The sequence below is a fragment of the Pecten maximus genome, chromosome 7, assembly GCF_902652985.1.
Source record: "Pecten maximus chromosome 7, xPecMax1.1, whole genome shotgun sequence".
In the NCBI taxonomy this organism is placed as follows: Eukaryota; Metazoa; Mollusca; class Bivalvia; order Pectinida; family Pectinidae; genus Pecten; species Pecten maximus.
This window is the reverse complement of record NC_047021.1, coordinates 12,146,345-12,159,123: the sequence shown is the minus strand read 5'-3', so window position 1 is coordinate 12,159,123 and position 12,779 is coordinate 12,146,345. Positions and strand designations below refer to the sequence as shown.

The following is a 12,779-nucleotide window of genomic DNA, read 5'->3' as shown; positions in this document are numbered from 1 at the left end:
ACCTCTATACCATACCTATACCTGTCACCTTAGATCCTAAGTGTACCTCTATACCATACCTATACCTGTCACCTTAGATCCTAAGTGTACCTCTATACCATACCTATACCTGTCACCTTAGATCCTAAGCATACCTCTATACCATACCTATACCTGTCACCTTAGATCCTAAGTGTACCTCTATACCATACCTATACCTGTCACCTTAGATCCTAAGTGTACCTCTATACCATACCTATACCTGTCACCTTAGATCCTAAGTGTACCTCTATAGCATACCTATACCTGTCAGTGTAGGTCTATACCCTATCTATACCTGTCACCTTAGATCCTAAGTGTAGCTCTAATATACCATACCTATCTATACCTGTCACCTTAGATCCTAAGTGTACCTCTATACCATACCTATACCTGTCACCTTAGATCCTAAGTGTACCTCTATACCATACCTTTACCTGTCAGTGTAGATCTATACCATACCTACCTATACCTGTCACCTTAGATCCTAAGTGTACCTCTATACCATACCTATACAAGTCACCTTAGATCCTAAGTGTACCTCTATACCATACCTATACCTGTCACCTTAGATCCTACTAGTGTACCTCTATACCATACATATACCTGTCACCTTAGATCCTAAATGTACCTCTATACCATACCTATAGCTGTCACCTTAGATCCTAAGTGTACCTCTATACCATACCTATACCTGTCACCTTAGATCCTAAGTGTACCTCTATACCATACCTATACAAGTCACCTTAGATCCTAAGTGTACCTCTATACCATACCTATAGCTGTCACCTTAGATCCTAAGTGTACCTCTATACCATACCTATACCTGTCACCTTAGATCCTAAGTGTACCTCTATACCATACCTATAGCTGTCACCTTAGATCCTGATCCTAAGTGTACCTCTATACCATACCTATAGCTGTCACCTTAGATCCTAAGTGTACCTCTATACCATACCTATACCTGTCACCTTAGATCCTACTAGTGTACCTCTATACCATACATATACCTGTCACCTTAGATCCTAAATGTACCTCTATACCATACCTATACCTGTCACCTTAGATCCTAAGTGTACCTCTATACCATACCTATAGCTGTCACCTTAGATCCTAAGTGTACCTCTATACCATACCTATAGCTGTCACCTTAGATCCTAAGTGTACCTCTATACCATACCTACCTATACCTGTCACCTTAGATCCTAAGTGTACCTACCTATACCTGTCACCTTAGATCCTAAGTGTACCTCTATACCATACCTATACCTGTCACCTTAGATCCTAAGTGTACCTCTATACCATACCATACCTATACCTGTCACCTTAGATCCTAAATGTACCTCTATACCATACCTACCTATACCTGTCACCTTAGATCCTAAGTGTACCTCTATACCATACCTATAGCTGTCACCTTAGATCCTAAGTGTACTCTATACCATACCTACCTATACCTGTCACCTTAGATCCTAAGTGTACCTATATACCATACCTATACCTGTCAGACCTTAGATCCTAAGTGTACCTCTATACCATACCTATACCTGTCACCTTAGATCCTATTAGTGTACCTCTATACCATACCTATACCTGTCACCTTAGATCCTAAATGTAGCTCTATTATACCATACCTACCTATACCTGTCACCTTAGATCCTAAATGTAGCTCTAATATACCATACCTACCCCGAGGTATATATCAGTCCAAAAGTAATATCTTAGCTTTGAAAAATAGCAGTTTTCAGAAAGATTTATATTAAGTATAATTGAACATGAAATGTTACTAAGAGAAGTTTTCTCGTCAAAGATGAAAATTTGTTACATTAAAACACATGATCATCATCCAAGACATATATCGTACTCACCATCCTCAAAATACTACCAGTCTCATTTGGCTTAAAATGAAAGTACCACTTGGCACATCATAAACCTCTACAGTGACCTCACATACTGAACCTAATCCTTCTATGCCACAACTATGTCAAACATTCATGTAAACCACTCATTTATACATGTCAAACACAATTATAAAACCGTTTGAAAATACTCCACGTTTGTGTTAATACTATCTACCTATCATGTGCAGATCGCCAGTCCTGATAGGTCGGAATAAATCACTGATGGCTCTGATAATACAGTAAGCATATCAGATCTATTATTTTATAAATACAATCACTATGATACCACCTTGGTAATAAATGCCGCTACATTCTGAATATTTGAAATACAATGTCTCGGCCTTGTTCATGATACCCATATTTCTTTTTTAAAAACAAAAATTCTGATTAGATTCTCCTTGCTTCAGCTCTTTTCTACCTTTATATTTTGCTCTATAAATCTGATTTTCATTCAACAAACACTGCCATAATTACATATATAGACCAATTTGAGAAACCTGAATCTGATTATAACCACTTGTCATTTAGTACAGTGTATGCTAGCCATCTCTGGAGAGGTCACTGATAAAGACACTGCCAGATATGATCATTGTATACATACCTAAATCAATACAATTCAGAAGTCAGAATTCAATTGTCCAACTTTTGTTCCAACTATACAGTAACACTCCCCTGAGAAATCTTCTGGCCATGTCAATCTGGGCAGCTTTCCTTGGTAACTAACAGAAACGGTCCAGGATAAATAAAGCATCCCTTTTACACTACGCAGCCAATTTGCCTGGCTAACTGTGCAGGGAAAGAGGCCTAATCTATCGAGATACCTCACACTAGGGGACAGATAACCTATAAAAAATATCTCAAAAAAACCTGTGTGCCTTTAAACCACAGCAGTGCCTCCCCGAGGGAGTCAAGGTTGGCTGTTTTGATAACCTCCCTCCAACAGATATATCACAGGAAACACTGGTTTATATACATTTCAAAGGCACCGGAATAGGATTAAGAGAGATTGTAACTTTCCGGGGAAGCATCTTTACAAGAAACTTATCACATGGATCAAGTGCCCATCTTCACTGTGTAACAACTTACCACGCTATAAACCTCAACACAGGAAAGCAGCCATGGGGAGTTTGAGTACTAGATCTCTACAAGTCAATACACTTATGGTTTTTCATATTTTTGGCTCACCTGGTATTTTTTCCTCAGATGACGCCCCATTAAAGCATACATGATAAGCTGTATGTAATTCCATGATTCAATATCAACTGACAAGCCCCATTACAAGGGTCTAATTCTGACGGATTGGAAACATCTGTTAGATAAACTTGTCATCTTTAAACACTTTTTACATGTTACCAGGTGCTGTCTAATTTAGTACTATCACACTTAACATTGTACATGTCTGGTGTATTACATGTCACTGGGTCTGGGGTGTAAAACAGGACATCTCAGAACACCAATATAAATTAAGATCATGAAAAATATCTGGAAGTGGTAACATGAAAAGGCAAAATATATATCAGCATAAATACCTCACAAGAGATCTGCATTAACACCAGTCCACATTCTATCTATAACAAATCCATAACAAAATCCCTTAAAAAACGTAGTCAATTTCAACCAGTTCATTACCAGCAACAAAACCACCACAAGATTTACACCAGCCACTAATGTCCGATGGTTAGCCAGTCAGTAGATCCAGACATCCAGTCAGATTGCCAGACAAAACATTGACCAGAACCTTGTAATACCAATACATAATCTGTAATAACAGTTACACCAGGGGATTAATTAACAAGGGCCAGACCATATCAGGGCCCTACATCAGCTGACCAGCAGTGCCTGCTGGACCTTAGCTGCATGGTCACTCAATGGTCAGTCAGTGGTCTAATTCAGCCAAATACCTGTATAACAATGTGTTCTGTGGAGACATTCATTTATTTATACATAATGGATTTGTCACTTGAAACAGTTAGAGGCTATATGTGAAGCATTGGTGTTCTGTTAGTATTGACCAGTGGCAAGTTTTATAATGGTGAATTATAACGCTTGGCTGAATTTTGGGGCTGAATTCTGTTTTCAACCAACTGATGTGAAAGAGAATTGTTGACATAAACATAGTTTGGGGGAATACCCAAGAGATATATAATTCTGTAATAAATTTCTTTTGAAAAACACTTTAAAACTCTGAATATCATTTTCATATGATTTCTCTAGTGTGAAATTCTATATTATTGATACTACTAGCATTAACACTTTCTGTCAGCAAACAGAAAAATACTCTTTTTCAAGCTTTAGTTAGACCTGTGAAAGGCATATTCATGACACCAGTAAAGAACTTTCACCTGATGCAAAGAAATCGGGGAGGAAACACTACTTTGGAAATGAGGAGAGAATCTTGGAAAAGTGGAGACAGTAGGACGGGTACTTAGAGACAATATGGTGCCTCGAGTCCCCAGGACAATTGGTGACAAGAATGAGAGCAGGAGCTCACTAAATCACACAGTTGTGATCACAAGGATGGAAAATGCTGGTGCCATTTACTGGCAGCTGACCTGGCCCAGCCCCACAACATACTCCTGATAATTTTCACCGGCTAAGTCCCACTTATGATACTGTACTGTGAATTACTCATCAGGTAATCTATATATCCTTACTCTTATTAACACATCCAACTTGTGAAAATCTTGAGAAAACTCCATTACCAATTGATTCCCTTGTCAGTAGTCCCTTCTATGCATACATGGTAACACAATCTTTGATATCATAACTTGGAAATATTACGCATTTGACTTATCCATTTCAAACAGAAATATACCCTAGAACACCAGGCCGTAAACACAGGAATCAATCGGATAAGTCCAACAATCTTTGTCTTTGACTAGTGGATTGCAACCTGTTTGTTCCGTAGCAGGCGATACAGATTTACCATATTTGACCCAATAAGGGCGCCTGCCCTAATAAGGGCGCCCCTACCTTTTTTCAAGGAAATAAATCTTTGACTGAGTGTCAAAATGGTGTTCAAAAGTAATAATTCATGTGAAAAGTTTTGCTACTTTATGTGTTCTATTTTCTTTAGCAAATTAAGTAACTGGAACACAAGTTTTCGCCACATTTTGTCAATTCCTACACACACAGGTGACATGTCAGTGCAAAGAGCACCTGAAAGTAAACACACAAACAAATAATAACTTACCCTCTTTATTTGAAGATAAAGTAAAAGACTTCATTCTTGATGATAAATAACTTTTGTTCAGAACAGAAAGCTAGTAAAATACATGGTAAATAAATTATTAAGTCAAAGAAAACGATGTCTGATATGATCTGGGAAATCACCTGTGTCTATAAATAGAACACAAAAGAGTTCCATTTGAACATAAATGGTGCAAAACACGTTCTCTGGCCTAAAGATCAGCTGGCATGGTTTACAAGTTTACAGGAATATTCACGTGATGTTTAAGCTTAATATATGATAATGAATAGATATCTTCATCTGGAATATTTTTACGACTGAATATTTTACCGTTTCCACAGCCTTGGGTATAGGTATAGTCTGTTTCATAAAACTTCAGAATAACTAATCTTAATAAGGGCGCCCCCACTGTCAATATTACCCGCGCCCTGCGCCCTTATTAGGTCAAATACGGTATCTAGGAACCCTGTAATACATGCTAGTTTTTACCGTGACAACTCCTTAGAAAATCCAATGGAACCTGACTGGATTGATCAAGTAGGGCACAAAACCCAATTACCTTGTATTACCTTGTGAACCAGCATACGGCTAAGGAATAATCAATGTTACGTAAGAGACGGATAATCTGTTGAAAGTTATTGGCAGGTCTATAGCTGTATGGCCAGTCCAGGGGCAGACGCCATTACTGTAATATATTCTATCAAGTGAACCGAAGAATCCATAACAGGATAGATCTAGCAGTATTACATTTACATTTATACAGGAGAGAGATGGAAACTTTTTCTAACCAATCTGTCAGAATTTCCACATTTAATATATTAAAGGCAGGCAGAGATCCTTCCACCTAGTCTGTGTAATTGTGTATTGGTAGTCAGGGAATCCTCCATTGTTCTATTGGGTAAAACAGTGGAATCTCAAACCGCGTAATAAGACGCACTGAAATTTCTTGATTTAAAAACATTTATTGTCAAAAATGACAAATGGATGAGAGATAACTTCTTAAACATACTTGAAATTTCTTCACTCTATTCACTTAGTACGGGTTATCATTTTTCTCCTACTCTCCGAAGTATGTTTTGACATATATATTTATATAACATGCTAATACAACCATATATGTAAAGTCATGAGTATAATAATGTCCATGTATGGAGAGAGAAGTCTGACCCCAAGTCATTCTCTACAATGGTTCCTTCATTGCCTGTCCTGGCCAATAACTCATAAATAACAATACAATATATGTGATAAGTATAGACGAATAACAGGAATAGCCAATATGGCTGCAAATACATAGACCGGTATCTTTAATACGCCAGTATGGAGCAATAACTCTAATATTGTCTGTGTTGGAGATAATTGTAGTCTACCTAATGTCTCCTAATCTATAGGAAGTTACAGTCACTCTTTATCAACCATCTTCCTGACATTTTCTGCAAACAACATCAAGATAAACTAAATCTATCTGTGTAGAAACCTTCAGTCTACAATCTCCATACAAACTTCCAGTCTGCATTGTTATTTTTCATTCCATACAACACTTCAATGAGACAAACTCCAAAAATGAAATTTAACAATTTTGTTCATTTCCGGAAGACCATTAATGTTTAGTGATGGCTATTTCCTGACTACTTTGGAATTGGCTGCACAGTCTGGTTTCTATAACCATCCTTGTCTACATAGGCACTAGATTCTCTGATGTTTAATATCCTCAAACAGATGGTGCAGTTTAATTGTAAAATGTGTTTCCTCTGACATGACTTGTGTTTCCTCTGACATGACTTTGGAATGTATTGTTATTACTGCAGTCATTATTATAGTGTTTACTAACATCATAGACATCAATTACAAACACTACACATCTAAAGGCTGAAGATTATACTGCCTCAGACCATTTGAGGATGAGGCAGAATAAAAAAGGTGTATTTGGTCAAACTGAATCTGACAGTTAAGTATAATTATGTTGTATTTAGTGTTGCCTGAATACATTGTAAGCTAAGATAACTGACAACATGACCATTATTATCAGTAAACAAGCTGTGTCAATGAGAAAACAAATTGCTGTGTGTCACTATAGCATTTTTTACTTCTGTATACGAAGATTATTCACCCAATAATAAAGCCTCACAGACTTTGGTTTATTTGGTTTGGTTTATTTTGTTTTGGTTTGGTTTATTTTGTTTAACGTCCTATTAATGGCCGGGGTCAATTAAGGACGTGCCTCACAGACATCAACTAAGATATCTAATTAATCACATATCACAATTCATAATAAGTTCCAGTACAGCAAGAGGCGACAACTGACTTGATATCACCTTGACTTGCTGATAAATATATTATGTACAACAATGTTGCAACAAGTTGGAACTCTGATTTACCACCTTATAGACTGTCATCTAATGTCTTCTACTGTGAGACAATGTGATGCCAGTTTACCAGGAATATTTCCAGTCCATGGCATTAAAGTAATCACCTCTCATTAATTCTACCATGAATACATTATCTATTTCCTGCCCCATGTTATTGTGTCTCCTTGAAGGACTATATGCTGATCTTGTTATAAACGTACATATATATTTTACTATCTAAACAACTATAAGTATGCTGATCTTGTTATAAACGCATATATATATTTTACTATCTAAACAACTATAAGTATGCTGATCTTGTTATAAACGTATATATATATTTTACTATCTAAACAACTATAAGTATGCTGATCTTGTTATAAACGTACATATATATTTTACTATCTAAACAACTATAAGTATGCTGATCTTGTTATAAACGTACATATATATTTTACTATCAAAACAAGTATAAGTATGCTGATCTTGTTATAAATGTATATATATATTTTACTATCTAAACAACTATAAGTATGCTGATCTTGTTATAAACGTATATATATATTTTACTATCTAAACAACTATAAGTATGCTGATCTTGTTATAAACGTACATATATATTTTACTATCTAAACAACTATAAGTATGCTGATCTTGTTATAAACGTACATATATATTTTACTATCTAAACAAGTATAAGTATGCTGATCTTGTTATAAACGTACATATATATTTTACTATCTAAACAACTATAAGTATGCTGATCTTGTTATAAACGTACATATATATTTTACTATCTAAACAACTATAAGTATGCTGATCTTGTTATAAACGTACATATATATTTTACTATCTAAACAACTATAAGTATGCTGATCTTGTTATAAACGTACATATATATTTTACTATCTAAACAACTATAAGTATGCTGATCTTGTTATAAACGTACATATATATTTTACTATCTAAACAACTATAAGTATGCTGATCTTGTTATAAACGTACATATATATGTTACTATCTAAACAACTATAAGTATGCTGATCTTGTTTTAAACGTATATATATATGTTACTATCTAAACAGACAAGCCAGTGCTTTATCAGTGATCTCTGTCAATGATTCACACACAATGATTAAAACTTAATTAGGTCGTCTCTGATGTAGAGCAACAATCAACCTCTCGTCTGACAACACTGGACAATTTTATCACACATTCGATCAAATTTGAATCAATGAATGACATCATACACACAATCAACACACAAAATATCTCTACAAATTTCGTTATATCCTAAATTATTCAACCCATGTCATCCATAGTATTATGATTGCATTAATAATGATGTGTAATATTCTAATAAGTTCACAAGTAACAATACTTCATCTTCTAAATTGTAGATTTTAATTCATCTCAAATATACAAAAGAAGTAATGATCAATAATATAATACCCCAACAAAGCTTTTCCCTTGTCAACATTTGCAGGAAGGAGCGAGTACCTAGCAGACAGCACACAGTTTTGTTCATAATCCAATACCATCAATATCACCATGACAAATTAGAGGCAGATAGAGTATCTCCGGACTGATTATGTAATCATCTCCTACACGAACATTGACCATAGGCTAAGACACCATGCAGGAATCACCAATGTTAATGGATCACAATAAAAAAACAGGAAGGCAGCCGGAGACAAAATCAATATATTTCCCTGGAAATCCAAGAGCCCTCATTAATCACTGCCATAACACATAAAATTCAAAACATTCAAATTTTTTTTTATATTTTTTTAATTAGGTGACATGTGTTCCAAATTGATTTTGTAAAAAATAATTTGCATTATCTACCTGTGTTCTGTCAATATTGAACAGTCTGCTGCATAACAAGCCATATTCTCCAAATCAAAACCATAAATGACAGCACAAGCATTGTTAATCACAATGTCACACTAGATCCCTGCCCAGGGGGAGCTAGCTACCTGAGAGTTGTATGGTTTACCAGTACTTACCAGTATGATATGGAAGGGTGTTCCTTCAAGGCACTGGTAGGTATCACAGGCAGTTTCCTAAGGTCATCCCGCGTGGTGGCATCACTGCAAGTGAAAACAAGACAACTGTTACTGTGGCTGCTGTCTCCAACAAACTGCTGTCTCCTGCAGCACAATCTATAGGCCGTTTCAAAATACTCCAATACTAGCGTCATCTGTTTATTATAACTGGTGGGTCCCCAGTAACAAAAGGATCACTTTCGGGCTCCAGGAAATATATATGACATTAAAAGTTTTGATACACTATAGATGTCTGATGGTCTACTACACTATAGATGTCTGATGGTCTACTACATTACAGGTGTCTGATGGTCTACTACACTATAGATGTCTGATACTCTACTACACTATAGTGTCTGATGGTCTACTACACTATAGATGTCTGATGGTCTACTACACTATAGATGTCTGATGGTCTACTACACTATAGATGTCTGATGGTCTACTACACTATAGATGTCTGATGGTCTACTACACTATAGATGTCTGATGGTCTACTACACTATAGATGTCTGATGGTCTACTACACTATAGATGTCTGATGGTCTACTACACTATAGATGTCTGATGGTCTACTACACTATAAATGTCTGATACTCTACTACACTATAGATGTCTGATGGTCTACTACACTATAGATGTCTGATGGTCTACTACACTATAGGTGTCTGATGGTCTACTACACTATAGATGTCTGATACTCTACTACACTATAGGTGTCTGATGGTCTACTACACTATAGATGTCTGATGGTCTACTACACTATAGATGTCTGATGGTCTACTACACTATAGATGTCTGATGGTCTACTACACTATAGGTGTCTGATGGTCTACTACACTATAGGTGTCTGATGGTCTACTACACTATAGATGTCTGATGGTCTACTACACTATAGATGTCTGATGGTCTACTACACTATAGATGTCTGATGGTCTACTACACTATAGATGTCTGATGGTCTACTACACTATAGATGTCTGATGGTCTACTACACTATAGATGTCTGATGGTCTACTACACTATAGGTGTCTGATGGTCTACTACACTATAGGTGTCTGATGGTCTACTACACTATAGATGTCTGATGGTCTACTACACTATAGATGTCTGATGGTCTACTACACTATAGGTGTCTGATGGTCTACTACACTATAGATGTCTGATGGTCTACTACACTATAGATGTCTGATGGTCTACTACACTATAGATGTCTGATGGTCTACTACACTATAGATGTCTGATGGTCTACTACACTATAGGTGTCTGATGGTCTACTACACTATAGATGTCTGATGGTCTACTACACTATAGATGTCTGATGGTCTACTACACTATAGGTGTCTGATGGTCTACTACACTATAGATGTCTGATGGTCTACTACACTATAGATGTCTGATGGTCTGATGGTCTACTACACTATAGATGTCTGATGGTCTACTACACTATAGGTGTCTGATGGTCTACTACACTATAGGTGTCTGATCGTCTACTACACTATAGGTGTCTGATCTGCAATGGTCATTCTAACAGACCCTGGGGTTTATCTGTCCAGCTCACCATGCAGTCAATAACATGAAATGTTTGCTAGCTATGCCAACTACGTCTGAAGCATCATAGAGAGGGTCATACATCAAGATTTCAAGATTTTTATTTTTCACTCAGACACACAAAATAGTGTATAACAAGAGGTCAGACATTTTTAACAGAATGGATGCATGACAGGCAAAGTATAATATAATTTGAAGAGGAAATGTGGAAAAATAAGTATATTTTAACCTTTCATAAATATAATTATTAATATAATAAAGCTTACATACTGCATAATCACAATGCTGGATGATAAAGGTGTGTTATAATAACTTGACTAGTTTTTGGATAAATAAACTGACATTCATAGACTGTTTCTTATAAAAGATTGAGAACATTCCTTTCATTTTAAAGTAATTAGGATTTCTGTAGTAGTAATTTGGGATATATTTACTACCCAACTGGAGTACATTATGGTTGTTACACACAAATAAAAAATGGAACTCATCTCCAGTACCAGCGTTACAAAGTGGACATATTCTATCTTGTCGCTGGATTCCAGTACATCATAAGGCTAGAGGCAGCCCCTAGGTTACCCTTCCCTACTACTCCATCACAGGGTCAAAAAAAATCCTTAAAAATTCTAGATATCATTCCATTAGATGTATATATCACAGATTAACATTCAGCACATTTTAACTAAGATATCTACATGTCCCTAAATACTATTCAAATTTTGAGATTTATTTAAATTCCATACCCCTACAAATTCAAAAACAGCTGGTGGTCTAAGTGCAATTTTTACAAGTTCAAAGATTAATTATGATTTGTAAAAAAAAATTCAGGTTATCCTGTCAAATTAATATATATACTTTATTATTTGCCTTTTAGCAAGTAACTAATTTTCCAGCTCAGATTCATTTTATGAAAGTAAAAAGCTCCAGTACAAAAGGTAGGCCATCTTTGATCTGATATTTCTAATCATGTTTACAGGCTAATTTGTTCTTAATTTTTTAAATTGTTGAAATTCTCACTAAAAATAGGAAGTCTTAGATGCAAAAATCATAGAAAACAGATTGAGGGGACCAACAGATAATGTATAAGTACAGCATTCACATAATGACTGAGAATTTAAAGCTATCAAGGCTGACAGTAGAATGACTACAGTAGTGACCTATGACAACAGGAGCCTAGTATATCACCACAAATTCATGCTTCTGGTAAAATGAGACAAATTACCACTGTATCAGGGTCCTGAGCACTCAAAGAATAGCGACCTGATATGTATTAATAACCACTCTCTAATACATTCTTTACGTAGTTTTAACATGAGACTGGACAGATGATGATACACACAGTGTCCCATCACATCATCACAGTATAGATCATACACACAGTGTCCCGTCACATCATCACAGTATAGATCATACACAGTGTCCCGTCACATCATCACAGTATAGATCGGAGACACATTTCGTGTCCTGATATCACCAGACATTATTACAAATTATCAATACTGAAGACAGAACTTTAATTGTTAACCTGTCCAGACTAGATCACCGATAACACACTAGTGCATGGGTATTTTTTCTACCCTGTGTTATCAAAACCTTATCTAATCTGACCAGCAATTATAAAGCCAGTGGTGTTCTCTTTACACAGGGTTAATATATCATATTCTTAATTGATATAAAGTAGGAATGCATGTGTCCCTTTAAGTGGCCAAATAATCAAATTGATTATTAA

General features: G+C 35.8%; 1 protein-coding gene across 5 annotated transcripts in view; it reads right to left on the bottom strand.

Moving 5' to 3' along the window:
* Positions 1–12,779, bottom strand: part of LOC117331619 (FERM domain-containing protein 4A-like) — a 169,438-nt gene that overhangs the window by 47,719 nt on the left and 108,940 nt on the right. For all 5 annotated transcript variants that reach the window (XM_033890440.1, XM_033890437.1, XM_033890436.1 and 2 more), the window contains one exon: positions 9,464–9,547. In XM_033890440.1, the coding sequence (XP_033746331.1) occupies positions 9,464–9,547 (84 nt within the window). The remainder of the gene's footprint in view (positions 1–9,463; positions 9,548–12,779) is intronic.